Consider the following 18,733-nt stretch of genomic DNA (forward strand, 5'->3'; position numbering starts at 1 on the left):
ACTTATAAGTCACCTATATGTCAGGCCTTCCAACCCTGAAGGATGGATGCAAAGTACCTGAGTGTGAGGGCACCCCTGCACTAGCAGAGGTGCCCCCACATCATCCAGGACTATTTTCCCGGACTCGTGAGTACGGGGTGCCATTTTACACGTGCACTGGACATCGATCAATACCTATGTTCAGCTTCACAATGGTAACTCCGAAAATGGCCATGTAAGGTGTCTAAAACCTGGGTATTGTACCTCAATACTGATCCCAGTATTGGGTTTACACTTCCATGCACTCTGGGGGCTCCACAGTGGACCCCTAGTACAGCCATACCAGCCTTCTGAGGTTTTCCAGGCAGCCCCAGCTGCTGCCACCTCACAGACAGGTTTCTGCCTTCCTGCTACTTGAGCAGCTCAAGCCCAGGAAGGCAGAACAAAGAATTTCCTCTGAGAGAGGGTGTTACACCCTCTCTCTTTGAAAATAGGTGTTACAGGCATGGGAGGGGTAGCCTCCCAGAGCCTCTGGAAATGCTTTGAATGGCACAGATGGTGCCCTCCTTGCCTAAACCAGTCTATACCCGTCCAGGGACCCCCCGTACCTGCTCTGGCGCGAAACTGGACAAAGGAAAAGGGAGTGACCACCCCAGGGGTGGTGCCCAGTGCTCCTCCAGAAGGTCCCTGGGTTTTGCCATCTTGGATTCCAAGGTGATGGGCACTCTGGGAGCATCTGAGTGGCCAGTGCCAGCAGGTGACGTCAGAGCCCTCCCCTGATAGGTGCTTACCTGTGTAGTTAGCCAATGCCCCTTTCAGGACTATTTAGGGTCTCTCCTCTGGGTGTTTCCACAGATTCAGATTGAAAGACTCCAGCAGGACTCCTCTGCATCCTTTGCTTCATTTTCTACCGACGGAACAGCAGCTGAACCCTGCAGGAACTCTACAAACTGCAACAAAGAAGCCAAGACGACTTCTGCAACATTGTATTTTCAGCTCCTGCCAGCAACTGCAACAGTTTCCAAGTCGTGCCTCCTCAGGGGACTGCCTGTCTTCAGCCTGCACCAGAAGAACAGAAGGAATCTCCCCTGGAGTGACGGAGTCACTTCCGTGCTTCAGCAGGCACCTCTCTGCAGCAACGACCGGTGGTGTGGGTCCCCTCTCCAGACGACGAGTGTGAATCCAGCAACATGGGGGATGGACTAAAGTTACCACGACAGTCCTAAGGCCAAGCTGTCCAAATTTGTTGGAGGTAAGGGCTTGCTTCCCCCTGCAAGACCGTACCCCCATGCACTGCATGACTTGCAGTTGCCAAGGCTTGTGTGTGACCTTCCAAGAAGTTCTTCGTGCACAGCACAGCTTAGGCCCCCAGCACTAAATCCTGTGACGCACAGCTTCCTGAGTCGTTCTCCGGCAGCATGGGATCCCTTTGTGTCATGCTTCGTGGGACTCCTGTGCGCAGTGCCTGGTCTTCTGAAGACCAGAGTTGCTGAGAGCCCCCTCTGTCTCCCCCTCCTGGGTAGAGGCCACCAGGTCCCTCCTGGTCCTAGGCAGCATCATTTTCCGTCAAATGCGAGTTTTGCATGTGCCAAGGCTTGTTGGCAGAATCCAGCGAAGCAAACCAGACAGCAATTATCCATCTGGCGTGGGACATCTTCTGCACCAACCAGGAACCCGCATCTGTCTTCTTTGTTGCATAACTGACTTTGTCTTCTCATCTGTGGTTCTTCTTTTGCACCTTCATGCGGGTTAGCAGGGGCTCCTGTTCTCCCTGGACTCTTCAGTGCTTCTCGGACTTGGTCCCCTTCATCCACAGGTCTAGGAATCCATTGTTGGCGTCTTGCAGTCTCTTCTGGTTCTTACATAATCTTCTATTACAACGTCTTGTGTGTTTCAGGAAACCTACTGTGATTTACTCCTGTTTTCCTGGCCTCTGGGGTGGATTCTATTACTTATTTTTGGTGTTTTCTTTCACTCCCAATGCCCCTCTACATACGACACTTGCCTAGGTGGGAAACCGATTTTCGCATTCCACTATTTCCCCCAGACCCATTGCAACCTATTGTGATTTTCATTATCTGCACTGTTTTCCGATTGTTTTTACAGTTACTTCTGTATTCTAGTGTATATACTGTGTATATTACTTACCTCCTAAGGGAGTATAGTCTCTAAGGTACTTTTGGCATTGTGTCACTAGAAATAAAGTATCTTTATTTTTGTAACACTGAGTATTTTCTTTCATGTGTGTGAGTACTGTATGACTACAGTGGTATTGCAAGAGCTTTGCATGTCTCCTAAATAAGCCTTGGCTGCTCAGCTACAGCTACCCATAGACGGCCTAGCTGCTAGACATGGACTACATTTCACTAATAAGGGATAATTGGACCTGGTACAAGGTATAAGTACCTTTGGTACCCAATACAAACCAGGCCAGCCTCCTACAGGTTGCTCTGATCCTTCCCTAACAAGTGCTAGTGGACCCCTTACATGGTGTCCAAACAGAAGTTCAAAGGGGCTGTTGCCCACTCCCTTCTGATGAACGTCCCTGTAGGCAAACAAGAGGGCACTTTCCTACACTGTACCAAATCTCTGGTGCTCCCACACATCTGCATAGTGAGGTGCATTGTGGCGACGCCTCTCACCTCATATCCAACACTTGACTCGCCTATATACAAGTTACTCCAGATACGACACAGTAACCTTTGGCAAACAGCCAGAGGCCTGTTCTTTGTGTACATTTCAGAGTCTGTAAACGTCTCTGGCTCCAGTTGTAGATAGTGCCTTGAGTTCTGCGCACACAGTATTCAAGCACATAGAAGGTCTGTTGCCATATCGACATGTTCAAAGGGACAGAGTATGAGACCTTCGGATAAGTCTAGAGGAACATGGCCTGCAAATGTTAAAGATACACTTTACAGTGCCCCGGTTTCGAGGACTATGAATTTATAAATACATATTCAGGAAGACGTAACCCGATCAGACCTTTGTTCACATCTGCATCTTTATAGTGAAACAGCTCTAAGATTTACAGACATAACAAGGTGTACGGAGAAGGGGCTTTGAGGTGAAACACCTCTCAGATCTATACACATAACGAGGTGTACGGGTGACCGGCTATGAAATGACTCACCTCTCAGATCTATACACATAACGAGGTGTACAGTGACAGGCTCTGAAATGACTCACCTCTCAGATCTATACACATAACGAGGTGTACGGTGATGGGCTCTGAAATGACTCACCTCTCAGATCTATACAAATAACAAGGTGTACGGTGACGGGCTCTGAAATGACTCACCTCTCAGATCTATACACATAACAAGGTGTACGGTGATGGGCTCTGAAGTGACTCACCTCTCAGATCTATACACATAACGAGGAGTACAGTGAAAAGATCTATACACACAACGAGGTGTACGGTGGCAGGCTCTGAAATGACTCACCTCTCAGATCTATACACATAACGAGGTGTACGGGTGACCGGCTATGAAATGACTCACCTCTCAGATCTATACACATAACGAGGTGCACGGGTGACAGGCTCTGAAGTGACTCACCTCTCAGATCTATACACATAACAAGGTGTACGGTGATGGGCTCTGAAGTGACTCACCTCTCAGTTCTATACACATAACGAGGTGTACGGTGACAGGCTCTGAAGTGACTCACCTCTCAGATCTATACACATAACGAGGAGTACAGTGAAAAGATCTATACACACAACGAGGTGTACGGTGGCAGGCTCTGAAATGACTCACCTCTCAGATCTATACACATAACGAGGTGCATGTTGACAGGCTCTGAAGTGACTCACCTCTCAGATCTATACACATTACGAGGTGTACAGTGACAGGCTCTGAAATGACTCACCTCTCAGATTAATACACATAACGAGGTGTACGGTGACGGGCTCTGAAGTGACTCACCTCTCAGATCTATACACATAACAAGGTGTACGGTGATGGGCTCTGAAGTGACTCACCTCTCAGATCTATACACATAACGAGGTGTACAGTGACAGGCTCTGAAATGACTCACCTCTCAGATTTATACACATAACGAGGTGTACAGTGACAGGCTCTGAAATGACTCACCTCTCAGATCTATACACATAACGAGGTGTACAGTGACAGGCTCTGAAGTGACTCACCTCAGATCTATACACATAACGAGGTGTACGGGTGACCGGCTCTGAAGTGACTCACCTCTCAGATCTATACACATAACGAGGTGCACGGGTGACAGGCTCTGAAGTGACTCACCTCTCAGATCTATACACATAACAAGGTGTACGGTGATGGGCTCTGAAGTGACTCACCTCTCAGATCTATACACATAACGAGGTGTACAGTGACAGGCTCTGAAATGACTCACCTCTCAGATCTATACACATAACAAGGTGTACGGTGATGGGCTCTGAAGTGACTCACCTCTCAGTTCTATACACATAACGAGGTGTACGGTGACAGGCTCTGAAGTGACTCACCTCTCAGATCTATACACATAACGAGGAGTACAGTGAAAAGATCTATACACACAACGAGGTGTACGGTGGCAGGCTCTGAAATGACTCACCTCTCAGATCTATACACATAACGAGGTGCATGTTGACAGGCTCTGAAGTGACTCACCTCTCAGATCTATACACATTACGAGGTGTACAGTGACAGGCTCTGAAATGACTCACCTCTCAGATTAATACACATAACGAGGTGTACAGTGACAGGCTCTGAAATGACTCACCTCTCAGATCTATACACATAACAAGGTGTACGGTGATGGGCTCTGAAGTGACTCACCTCTCAGTTCTATACACATAACGAGGTGTACGGTGACAGGCTCTGAAGTGACTCACCTCTCAAATCTATACACATAACGAAGAGTACAGTGAAAAGATCTATACACACAACGAGGTGTACGGTGACAGGCTCAAGGTGAATCACCTCTCAGATCTATACACATAACGAGGTGTACGGTAAAGGGGCTGCGAGGAGAAACACCTCTCAGATCTATACACATAACAAGGTGTACGGTGACGGGCTCTGAATTGACACCTGAGATTTATACTCATAACGAGGTGTACAGTGACGGGCTCTGAGGTGAATCACCTCTCAGATCTACAAACATAACGAGGTGTACAGTGACAGGCTCCGACGTGAATCACCTCTCAGATCTATACACATAACGAGGTGTACGGTGACGGGCTCTGAGAAGAATCACCTCAGATCTATACACATAACAAGGTGTACGGTGACAGACTCTGTGGTGAATCACCTCTCAGATCTATACACATGACGGGCTCTGAAGTGAATCACCTCAGATCCATACACATAACAAGGTGTACGGTGACGGGCTCTGAGGTGAATCACTTCAGATCTATACACATAACGAGGTGTACAGGTGACGGGCTCAAGGTGAATCACCTCTCAGATCTATACACATAACAAGGTGTACGGGTGACCGGCTCTGAAGTGACTCACCTCTCAGATCTATACACATAACGAGGTGTACGGTGACGGGCTTTAAGGTGAATCACCTCAGATCTATACACATAACAAGGTGTAAGGTGAAGGGCTCTGAGAAGAATCACCTCAGATTTATACACATAACAAGGTGTACGGTGACGGGCTCTGAGGTGAATCACCTCAGATCCATACACATAACGAGGTGTACGGTGAGAGGCTCTGAGGTGACTCACCTCTCAGATCCATACACATAACAAGGTGTGCGGTGACGGGCTCTGAGAAGAATCACCTCAGATTTATACACATAACAAGGTGTGCAGTGAAGGGGCTGGGAGGTGAAACACCTCTCAGATCTATACACATTACTAGATGTACAGTCACAGGCATTGAAGTAACTTACCTCTCAGATCTATACACATAACAAGGTGTACAGTGACAAGGCTCGGAAGTGACTCACCTCTCAGATCTATATACATAACGAGGTGCACGGTGACAGGCTCTGAGGTGAATCATCTCTCAGATCTACACACATAACAAGGTGTACAGTGACAAGGCTCTGAAGTGAATCATCTCTCAGATCTATAAACATAACAAGGTGTACGGTGACGGGCTCTGAGAAGAATCACCTCAGATCTATACACATAACAAGGTGTACGGTGACAGACTCTGTGGTGAATCACCTCTCAGATCTATACACATGACGGGCTCTGAAGTGAATCACCTCAGATCCATACACATAACAAGGTGTACGGTGACGGGCTCTGAGGTGAATCACTTCAGATCTATACACATAACGAGGTGTACGGTGACGGGCTCTGAAGTGACTCACCTCAGATCTATACACATAACAAGGTGTACGGTGACAGGCTCTGAAGTGAATCGCCTCTCAGATCTATACACATAACGAGGTGTACAGTGACAAGGCTCTGATGTGAATCACCTCTAAGATCTATACACATAACAAGGTGTACGGGTGACCGGCTCTGAAGTGACTCACCTCTCAGATCTATACACATAACGAGGTGTACGGTGACAGGCTCTGAAGTGACTCACCTCTCAGATCTATACACATAACGAGGTGTACAGGTGACGGGCTCTAAAGTGATCACCTCACATCTATACACATAACAAGGTGTACTGTGACGGGCTCTGAAGTGACACCCGAGATTTATAATTATAACAAGGTTTACAGTGACAGGGCTCCGACGTGAATCACCTCAGATCTATATACATAACGAGGTGTACAGTAAAGGGGCTGCGAGGAGAAACACCTCTCAGATCTATACACATAACAAGGTGTACGGTGACGGGCTCTGAAGTGACACCTGAGATTTATACTTATAACGAGGTGTACGGTGACGGGCTCTGAGGTGAATCACCTCTCAGATCTACAAACATAACGAGGTGTACAGTGACAGGCTCCGACGTGAATCACCTCTCAGGTCTATACACATAACGAGGTGTACGGTGACGGGCTCAAGGTGAATCACCTCTCAGATCTATACACATAACAAGGTGTACGGGTGACCGGCTATGAAATGACTCACCTTTGAGATCTATACACATAACGAGGTGTACGGTGACGGGCTCTAAGGTGAATCACCTCAGATCCATACACATAACAAGGTGTAAGGTGAAGGGCTCTGAGAAGAATCACCTCAGATTTATACACATAACAAGGTGTACGGTGACGGGCTCTGAGGTGAATCACCTCTCAGATCTATACACATAACAAGGTGTACGGTGACGGGCTCTGAGGTTAATCACCTCTCAGATCCATACACATAACGAGGTGTACGGTGAGAGGCTCTGAGGTGACTCACCTCTAAGATCCATACACATAACAAGGTGTACGGTGACGGGCTCTGAAGTGAATCACCTCAGATCCATACATATAACAAGGTGTGCGGTGACGGGCTCTGAGAAGAATCACCTCAGATTTATACACATAACAAGGTGTGCAGTGAAGGGGCTGGGAGGTGAAACACCTCTCAGATCTATACACATTACTAGAAGTACAGTCACAGGCTTTGAAGTAACTTACCTCTCAGATCTATACACATAACAAGGTGTACAGTGACAAGGCTCTGAAGTGACTCACCTCTCAGATCTATATACATAACGAGGTGCACGGTGACAGGCTCTGAGGTGAATCACCTCTCAGATCTACACACATAACAAGGTGTACAGTGACAAGGCTCTGAAGTGAATCATCTCTCAGATCTATATACATAACAAGGTGTACGGTGACGGGCTCTGAGAAGAATCACCTCAGATCTATACACATAACAAGGTGCACGGTGAGAGACTCTGTGGTGAATCACCTCTCAGATCTATACACATGACGGGCTCTGAAGTGAATCACCTCAGATCCATACACATAACAAGGTGTACGGTGACGGGCTCTGAGGTGAATCACTTCAGATCTATACACATAACAAGGTGTACGGTGACGGGCTCTGAAGTGAATCACCTCAGATCTATACACATAACAAGGTGTATGGTGACGGGCTCTAAGGTGAATCACCTCAGATTTATACACATAACAAGGTGTACGGTGACAGGCTCTAAGGTGAATCACCTCAGATCTATACACATAACAAGGTGTACGGTGACAGGGCTCTAAGGTGAATCACCTCAGATCTATACACATAACAAGGTGTACGGTGACAGGCTCTAAGGTGAATCACCTCAGATCTATACACATAATGAGGTGTAGGGTGACGGGCTCTGAGGTGAATCACCTCTCAGATCTATACACATAACGAGGAGTACAGTGACGGGCTCTGAGGTGAATCACCTCAGATCTATACACATAACAAGGTGTACGGTGACGGGCTCTAAAGTGAATCACCTCAGATCTATACACATGACAAGGTGTATGGTGACGGGCTCTGAAGTGAATCACCTCAGATCTATACACATAACGAGGAGTACAGTGACGGGCTCTGAGGTGAATCACCTCTCAGATCCATACACATAACGAGGAGTACAGTGACGGGCTCTGAGGTGAATCACCTCTCAGATCTATACACATAACAAGGTGTACGGTGACGGGCTCTGAAGTGAATCACCTCAGATCTATACACATAACAAGGTGTATGGTGACGGGCTCTAAGGTGAATCACCTCAGATCTATACACATAACAAGGTGTAAGGTGACAGGGCTCTGAGGTGAATCACCTCTCAGATCTATACACATAACGAGGAGTACAGTGACGGGCTCTGAGGTGAATCACCTCAGATCTATACACATGACAAGGTGTATGGTGACGGGCTCTGAAGTGAATCACCTCAGATCTATACACATAACGAGGAGTACAGTGACGGGCTCTGAGGTGAATCACCTCAGATCTATACACATAACAAGGTGTACAGTGACAGGGCTCTGAGGTGAATCACCTCAGATCTATACACATAACAAGGTGTACAGTGACAGAGCTCTGAGGTGAATCACCTCAGATCTATACACATAACAAGGTGTACGGTGACGGGCTCTGAGGTGAATCACCTCTCAGATCTATACACATAACAAGGTGTACGGTGACGGGCTCTGAGGTGAATCACTTCAGATCTATACACATAACCAGGTGTACGGTAACGGGCTCTGAAGTGACTCACCTCAGATCTATACACATAACGAGGTGTACGGTGACAGGCTCTGAAGTGAATCACCTCTCAGATCTATACACATAACGAGGTGTACGGTGACGGGCTCTGAGGTGAATCACTTCTCAGATCTATACACATAACAAGGTGTACGGGTGACCGGCTCTGAAGTGAATCACCTCTCAGATTAATACACATAACGAGGTGTACGGTGACGGGCTCTGAAGTGACTCATCTCAGATCTATACACATAACGAGGTGTACAGTGACAGGCTCTGAAGTGACTCACCTCAGATCTATACACATAATGAGGTGTACGGTGACGGGCTCTGAAGTGACTCACCTCAGATCTATACACATAACAAGGTGTACGGTGACAGGCTCTGAAGTGAATCGCCTCAGATCTATACACATCGAGGTGTACAGTGACGGGCTCGGCAGTGAATCACTTCAGATCTATACACATAACGAGGTGTACAGTGACAAGGCTCTGAAGTGAATCATCTCTCAGATCTATATACATAACAAGGTGTACGGTGACGGGCTCTGAGAAGAATCACCTCAGATCTATACACATAACAAGGTGTACGGTGACAGACTCTGTGGTGAATCACCTCTCAGATCTATACACATGACGGGCTCTGAAGTGAATCACCTCAGATCTATACACATAACGAGGTGTACAGTGACGGGCTCGGCAGTGAATCACTTCAGATCTATACACATAACAAGGTGTACAGTGACGGGATCTGAGGTGAATCACCTCAGATCTATACACATAACAAGGTGTACAGTGACAGGGCTCTGAGGTGAATCACCTCAGATCTATACACATCGAGGTGTACAGTGACGGGCTCGGCAGTGAATCACTTCAGATCTATACACATAACGAGGTGTATGGCGATGGGCTCTGAGGTGAATCACCTCTCAAATCTATATGGATATGGACATGTGTTTCATGAGTCAGCTCTCCTCTTGAACACCTCTAAGGTACATAGACCTAGGTACACGTCTATGGTGATATGGCTCCTATGTTGAAAAACATGATTGTGAAAGGCTTACTCATACTCGCCCGAGTGGTTACTTTCACAGAGTGTCCCACATCCTCCTGGGGGGCTCTGTCCAGCAGCTTCACTGTTCGAGTTTGCGGGGTCTTCGGGCTGGGGGCTGGTCCAGGTTGCTTGCAGGTTTTTAAGGTTAACAGCTGTTTTTTATTCCGTCCACTTTTAACTTGTTGACACTCCTTTGCTGAAGTAGCTCGCAGTCTAGGCAGGAGTCCCAGGGCATGGATGCGGTCGGCTATGCCTTGCCAGATGGCTTTCTTGGCCTCTGCCCCAAGTCTTCTCCCTGCTAAACCAAAAGGCTTTCTTATTTAAACTGTACAACACCAACATGTATTTGAAATCCGTGCCTTCTAATCACACAAAGAGGTTGAATGTTTAGATGGTAGGAGAGCTCACTCTACGAGCAGGTTGACCCATTGAGAAACGGAAGATCCGCGCTGGGATATTATGCCAGGATGTAAGTGCATACAGAAGCAAAGGAGAAGCCTTAAATGTGTCCCAGCTGGCCTTTGGGCGAGGGTCTGTGTGTACTATAGAAAGGACAACGAAGAGAAGATGTGTACTGTACCAGAACTGGAGCATGAGGGGAGGAGACCTGGGAGTGTCCTAACTGGTGTACGAGGGACAGACCTGGGAGTGTCATAACTGGTGTATGAGGGAGAGACCTGGGAGTGTCATAACTGGTGTATGGGGGATATACCTGGGAGTGTCATAACTGGTGTATGAGGGAGAGACCTGGGAGTGCCATAACTGGTGTATGGGGGAGAGACCTGGGTGTGTCATAACTGGTGTATGAGGGATAGAGCTGGGAGTGTCCTAACTGGTGTATGAGGGGAGGAGACCTGGGTGTGTCATAACTGGTGTATGAGGGGAGGAGACCTAGGAATGTCTTAACTGGTGTATGAGGGATACACCTGGGAGTGTCATAACTGGTGTATGAGGGAGAGACCTGGGAGTGTCATAACTGGTGTAAGAGAGACAGACCTGGGAGTGTCATCACTGGTGTATGAGGGATAGAGCTGGGAGTGTCATAACTGGTGCATTATGGACAGACCTGGGAGTGTCCTAACTGGTGTATGAGGGATATACCTGGGAGTGTTATAACTGGTGTATGAGGAGAGGACACCTAGGAATGTCTTAACTGGTGTATGAGGGATACACCTGGGAGTGTCATAACTGGTGTATGAGGAATAGACCTGGGAGTGTCATAACTGGTGTATGAGGGACAGACCTGGGAGTGTCATAACTGGTGTATGAGGGATAGAGCTGGGAGTGTCATAACTGGTGTATGAGGGATAGAGCTGGGAGTGCCATAACTGGTGTCTGAAGGACAGACCTGGGTGTGTCATAACTGCTGTATGAGGGATAGAGCTGGGAGTGTCCTAACTGGTGCATTACGGACAGACCTGGGAGTGTCATAACTGGTGTATAAGGGACAGACCTGGGAGTGTCATAACTGGTGTATGAGGGACAGACCTGGGAGTGTCACAACGGGTGTATGAGGGATATACCTGGGAGTGTTATAACTGGTGTATGAGGGACAGACCCAGGTGTGTCACAACTGGTGTATGAGGGATAGACCTGGGAGTGCCATAACTGGTGCATTACGGACAGACCTGGGTGTATCATAACTGGTGCTTTACGGACAGACCTGGGAGTGTCCTAACTGGTATATGAGGGGCAGACCTGGGAGTGTCACAACGGGTGTATTAGGGATATACCTGGGAGTGTTATAACTGGTGTATGAGGGGACGAGACCTAGGAATGTCTTAACTGGTGTATAAGGGATACACCTGGGAGTGTCATAACTGGTGTATGAGGGACAGACCTGGGTGTGTCATAACTGGTGTATGAGGGAAGAAGACCTGGGAGTGTCGTAACTGGTGTACAAGGGACAGACCTGGGAGTGTCCTAACTGGTGTATGAAGGATAGACCTGGGTGTGTCATAACTGGTGTATGAGGGATAGCCCTGGGAGTGTCACAACTGGTGTATGAGAGGAGGAGATCTGGGAGTGCCATAACTGGTGCATAAGGGATAGACCTGGGAGTGTCCTAACTGGTGTATGAGGGACAGACCTGGGAGTGCCATAACTGGTGTATGAGGGGTAGACCTGGGTGTGTCACAACTGGTGCATTACGGACAGACCTGGGAGTGTCACAACTGGTGTATGAGGGACAGACCCAGGAGTTTCACAACTGGTGTATGATGGACAGACCCGGGTGTGTCACAACTGGTGTATAAGGAATAGACCTAGGTGTGCCCTAACTGGTGTATGAGGGACAGACCTGGGGGTGTCCTAACTGGTGTATAAGGAATAGACCTAGGTGTGCCCTAACTGGTGTATGAGGGACAGACCTGGGGGTGTCCTAACTGGTGTATAAGGGATAGACCTTGGACTGTCCTAACTGGTGTATAAGGGACAGACCTGGGAGTGTCCTAACTGGTGTATAAGGAATAGACCTGGGAGTGTCCTAACTGGTGTATGAGGGACAGACCTGGGTGTGTCATAACTGGTGCATGAGGGGAGAAGACCTGGGAGTGTCATAACTGGTGTATGAGGAATAGACCTGGGTGTGTCATAACTGGTGCATTATGGACGGACCTGGGAGTGTCCTAACCGGTGTATGAGGGACAGACCTGGGAGTGTCCTAACTGGTGCATGAGGGGAGAAGACCTGGGTGTGTCATAACTGGTGTATGAGGGGAGAAGACCTGGGAGTGTCATAACTGGTGTATGAGGGATAGATCTGGGAGTGTTATAACTGGTGTATGAGGGGAGGAGACCTAGGAATGTCTTAACTGGTGTATGAGGGATACACCCTTGGGAGTGTTATAACTGGTGTATGAGGGACAGACCTGGGTGTGTCATAACTGGTGTATGAGGGAAGAAGACCTGGGAGTGTCATAACTGGTGTATGAGGGATAGACCTGAGTGTGTCCTAACTGGTGTACAAGGGACAGACCTGGGAGTGTCCTAACTGGTGTATGAAGGATAGACATGGGTGTGTCCTAACTGGTGCATGAAGGGAGAAGACCTGGGAGTGTCATAACTGGTGCATGAGGGGAGAAGGCCTGGGAGTGTCATAACTGGTGTATGAGGGGGAAGATCTGGGAGTGTCCTAACTGGTGCATGAGGGGAGAAGGCCTGGGAGTGTCATAACTGGTGTATGAGGGATAGACCTGGGAGTGTCCTAACTGGTGCATGAGGGGAGAAGGCCTAGGAGTGTCATAACTGGTGTATGAGGGGGAAGACCTGGGAGTGTCATAACTGGTGTATGAGGGATATACCTGGGAGTGTTATAACTGGTGTATGAGGGGAGGAGACCTAGGAATGTCTTAACTGGTGTATGAGGGATACACCTGGGAGTGTCATAACTGGTGTATGAGGGACAGACCTGGGTGTGTCAACTGGTGTATGAGGGAAGACGACCTGGGAGTGTCATAACTGGTGTATGAGGGACAGACCTGGGAGTGTCCTAACTGGTGTATGAGGGACAGATCTGGGAGTGGCCTAACTGGTGTATGAGGGACAGACCTGGGTGTGTCCTAACTGGTGTACGAGGGACAGACCTGGGAGTGTCCTAACTGGTGTAGGAGGGACAGACCTGGGAGTGTCTTAACTGGTGTATGAGGAATAGACCTGGCAGTGTCATAACTGGTGCATTATTGATGGACCTGGGAGTGTCCTAACTGGTGTATGAGGAATAGACCTGGGAGTGTCACAACTGGTGTATGAGGGATAGACCTGGGAGTGGCATAATTTGTGTATGAGGGAAGAAGACCTGGGAGTGTCGTAACTGATGTATGAAGGATAGACCTGAGTGTGTCCTAACTGGTGTACGAGGGACAGACCTGGGAGTGTCCTAACTGGTGTATGAGGGACAGACCTGGGAGTGTCCTAACTGATGTATGAGGGACAGACCTGGGAGTGTCCTAACTGGTGTATGAAGGATAGACCTGGGTGTGTCCTGACTGGTGTACGATGGACAGACCTGGGAGTGCCATAACTGGTGTATGAGGGATATACCTGGGAGTGTTATAACTGGTGTATGAGGGGAGGAGACCTAGGAATGTCTTAACTGGTGTATGAGGGATACACCTGGGAGTGTCATAACTGGTGTATGAGGGACAGACCTGGGAGTGTCATAACTGGTGTATGAGGGACAGACCTGGGAGTGTCATAACTGGTGTATGAGGCGAGAAGACCTGGGAGTGTCATAACTGGTGTATAAGGGATAGAAGTGGGCATTTCATAACTGGTGCATTACGGACAGACCTGGGAGTGTCCTAACTGGTGTATAAAACGAGAAGACCTGGGTGTTTTATAACTGGTGAATGAGGGACAGACCTGGGTGTGTCATAACTGGTGTATAAGGGATAGATCTGGGAGTGTCCTAACTGGTGTATAAGGGATAGACCTGGGAGTGTCATAATTGGTGTAAGAGGGACAGACCTGGGAGTGTCATAACTGGTGTATGAGGGACAGACCCAGGTGTGTCACAACTGGTGTATGAGGGATAGACCTGGGAGTGTCCTAACTGGTGTATGAGGGATAGAGCTGGGAGTGCCATAACTGGTGTATGAGGGATAGACCTGGGAGTGCCATAACTGGTGCATTACGGACAGACCCGGGAGTGTCCTAACTGGTGTATGAGACGAGAAGACCTGGGAGTGTCATAACTGGTGTATGAGGGACAGACCTGGGTGTGTCATAACTGGTGTATGAGGGATAGACCTGGGAGTGTCCTAACTGGCGCATGAGGGGAGAAGACCTGGGAGTGTCCTAACTGGTGTATGAAGGATAGAAGTGGGAGTGTCATAACTGGTGCATTACGGACAGATCTGGGAGTGTCCTAATTGGTGTATGAGGAAAAGATCTGGGAGTGTCCTAACTGGTGTATGAGGGGAGAAGACCTGGGAGTGTTATAACTGGTGTATGAGGGACAGACCTGGGAGTGTTATAACTGGTGTATGAGGGGAGGAGACCTAGGAATGTCTTAACCGGTGTATGAGGGATACACCTGGGAGTGTCATAACTGGTGTATGAGGGACAGACCTGGGTGTGTCAACTGGTGTATGAGGGAAGACGACCTGGGAGTGTCATAACTGGTGTATGAGGGACAGACCTGGGAGTGTCCTAACTGGTGTATGAGGGACAGACCTGGGAGTGTCGTAACTGGTGTATGAAGGATAGACCTGGGAGTGTTTTAACTGGTGTACGAGGGACAGACCTGGGAGTGTCCTAACTGGTGTATGAGGGGAGAAGACCTGGGAGTGTCCTAACTGGTGTATGAAGGATAGACCTGGGAGTGGCATAACTTGTGTATGAGGGACAGACCTGGGTGTGTCATAACTGGTGTATGAGGGATAGACCTGGGAGTGTCCTAACTGGCGCGTGAGGGGAGAAGACCTGGGAGTGTCCTAACTGGTGTATGAAGGATAGAAGTGGGAGTGTCATAACTGGTGCATTACGGACAGACCTGGGAGTGTCCTAACTAGTGCATGAGGAATAGATCTGGGAGTGTCCTAACTGGTGTATGAGACGAGAAGACCTGGGTGTGTTATAACTGGTGTATGAGACACAGACCTGGGAGTGTCATAACTGGTGTATGAGGGGAGAAGACCTGGGAGTGCCATAACTGGTGCATTACGGACAGACCTGGGAGTGTCTTAACTGGTGTATGAAGGAAAGACCTGAGTGTGTCATAACTGGTGTATGAGGGACAGACCTGGGAGTGTCATAACTGGTGTATGAGGGGAGAAGACCTGGGAGTGCCATAACTGGTGCATTACGGACAGACCTGGGAGTGCCATAACTGGTGTATGAGGGACAGACCTGGGTGTGTCATAACTGGTGTATGAGGGAAGAAGACCTAGGAGTGTCATAACTGGTGTATGAGGGACAGACCTGGGAGTGGCCTAGCTGGTGTATGAGGGGAGGAGACCTAGGAATGTCTTAATTGGTATATGAGGGATAGACCTGGGGGTGTCACAACTGGTGTATGAGGGATATACCTGGGAGTGTTATAACTGGTGTATGAGGGGAGGAGACCTAGGAATGTCTTAACTGGTGTATGAGGGATACACCTGGGAGTGTCATAACTGGTGTATGAGGGACAGACCTGGGTGTGTCAACTGGTGTATGAGGGAAGACGACCTGGGAGTGTCATAACTGGTGTATGAGGGACAGACCTGGGAGTGTCCTAACTGGTGTATGAGGGACAGATCTGGGAGTAGACTAACTGGTGTTTGAGGGACAGACCTGGGAGTGTCGTAACTGGTGTATGAAGGATAGACCTGGGAGTGTTTTAACTGGTGTACGAGGGACAGACCTGGGAGTGTCCTAACTGGTGTATGAGGGGAGAAGACCTGGGAGTGTCGTAACTGGTGTATTAAGGATAAACCTGAGTGTGTCCTAACTGGTGTACGAGGAACAGACCTGGGAGTGTCCTAACTGGTGTATGAGGGACAGACCTGGGAGTGTCCTAACTGGTGTATGAGGGACAGACCTGGGAGTGTCCTAACTGGTGTATGAAGGAAAGACCTGGGTGTGTCCTAACTGGTGTACGAGGGACAGACCTGGCAGTGCCATAACGGTGTATGAGGGATATACCTGGGAGTGTCCTAACTGGTGTATGAGGAATATACCTGGGAGTGTCACAACTGGTGTATGAGGGATAGACCTAGGAGTGGCATAACTTGTGTATGAGGGAAGAAGACCTGGGAGTGTCGTAACTGGTGTATGAAGGATAGACCTGAGTGTGTCCTAACTGGTGTACGAGGGACAGACCTGGGAGTGTCATAACTGGTGTATGAGGGGAGGAGACCTAGGAATGTCTTATCTGGTGTATGAGGGATACACCTGGGAGTGTCATAACTGGTGTATGAGGGACAGACCTGGGAGTGTCCTAGCTGGTGTATGAGGGACACACCTGGGTGTGTCATAACTGGTGTATGAGGGATAGACCTGGGAGTGCCATAACTGGTGCATTACGGACAGACCTGGGAGTGTCCTAACTGGTGTATGAGGGACAGACCTGGGTGTGTCAACTGGTGTATGAGGGGAGGAGACCTGGGAGTGTCATAACTGGTGCATGAGGGACAGACATGGGAGTGTCCTAACTGGTGTATGAGGGACAGATCTGGGAGTGGCCTAACTGGTGTATGAGGGACAATCCTGGGAGTGGCCTAGCTGGTGTATGAGGGACAGACCTGGGTGTGTCATAACTGGTGTATAAGGGATAGACCTGGGAGTGTCCTAACTTGTGTATAAGGGATAGACCTGGGAGTGTCATAACTGGTGTAAGAGGGACAGACCTGGGAGTGTCATAACTGGTGTATGAGGGACAGACCCAGGTATGTCACAACTGGTGTATGAGGGATAGAGCTGGGAGTGCCATAACTGGTGTATGAGGGATAGACCTGGGAGTGCCATAACTGGTGCATTACGGACAGACCTGGGAGTGTCCTAACTGGTGTATGAGACGAGAAGACCTGGGAGTGTCATAACTGGTGTATGAGGGACAGACCTGGGTGTGTCATAACTGGTGTATGAGGGATAGACCTGGGAGTGTCATAACTGGTGTATGAAGGACAGACCTGGGTGTGTCATAACTGGTGTATAAGGGATAGACCTGGGAGTGTCATAACTGGTGCATTACAAACAGACCTGGGAGTGTCCTAACTGGTGTATGAGGGATATACCTGGGAGTGTCCTAACTGGTGTATGAGGAATAGACCTGGGAGTGTCACAACTGGTGTATGAGGGATAGACCTGGGAGTGGCATAACTTGTGTATGAGGGAAGAAGACCTGGGAGTGTCGTAACTGGTGTATGAAGGATAGACCTGAGTGTGTCCTAACTGGTGTACAAGGGACAGACCTGGGAGTGTCCTAACTGGTGTATGAGGGACAGACCTGGGAGTGTCCTAACTGGTGTATGAAGGATAGACCTGGGTGTGTCCTAACTGGTGTAAGAGGGACAGACCTGGGAGTGTCATAACTGGTGTATGAGGGACAGACCCAGGTATGTCACAACTGGTGTATGAGGGATAGAGCTGGGAGTGCCATAACTGGTGTATGAGGGATAGACCTGGGAGTGCCATAACTGGTGCATTACGGACAGACCTGGGAGTGTCCTAACTGGTGTATGAGACGAGAAGACCTGGGAGTGTCATAACTGGTGTATGAGGGACAGACCTGGGTGTGTCATAACTGGTGTATGAGGGATAGACCTGGGAGTGTCATAACTGGTGTATGAAGGACAGACCTGGGTGTGTCATAACTGGTGTATAAGGGATAGACCTGGGAGTGTCATAACTGGTGCATTACAAACAGACCTGGGAGTGTCCTAACTGGTGTATGAGGGATATACCTGGGAGTGTCCTAACTGGTGTATGAGGAATAGACCTGGGAGTGTCACAACTGGTGTATGAGGGATAGACCTGGGAGTGGCATAACTTGTGTATGAGGGAAGAAGACCTGGGAGTGTCGTAACTGGTGTATGAAGGATAGACCTGAGTGTGTCCTAACTGGTGTACAAGGGACAGACCTGGGAGTGTCCTAACTGGTGTATGAGGGACAGACCTGGGAGTGTCCTAACTGGTGTATGAAGGA

The 18,733-nt window shown here is 48.7% G+C and overlaps 1 protein-coding gene across 5 annotated transcripts in view; it reads right to left on the reverse strand.

The window, feature by feature from the left end:
* The window catches only part of LOC138252385 (uncharacterized), a 198,023-nt gene that overhangs the window by 68,315 nt on the left and 110,975 nt on the right, over positions 1 to 18,733 (reverse strand). For 3 of the 5 annotated variants that reach the window (XM_069205736.1, XM_069205733.1, XM_069205732.1), the window contains one exon: positions 10,116 to 10,403. The exons of 1 other annotated variant lie outside the window; for it this stretch is intronic. In XM_069205736.1, the coding sequence (XP_069061837.1) occupies positions 10,116 to 10,403 (288 nt within the window). The remainder of the gene's footprint in view (positions 1 to 10,115; positions 10,404 to 18,733) is intronic. One more of the 5 variants, XM_069205735.1, reaches the window with a different exon arrangement.

The sequence above is a fragment of the Pleurodeles waltl genome, chromosome 1_2 (assembly GCF_031143425.1).
Source record: "Pleurodeles waltl isolate 20211129_DDA chromosome 1_2, aPleWal1.hap1.20221129, whole genome shotgun sequence".
Taxonomy (NCBI): domain Eukaryota; kingdom Metazoa; phylum Chordata; class Amphibia; order Caudata; family Salamandridae; genus Pleurodeles; species Pleurodeles waltl.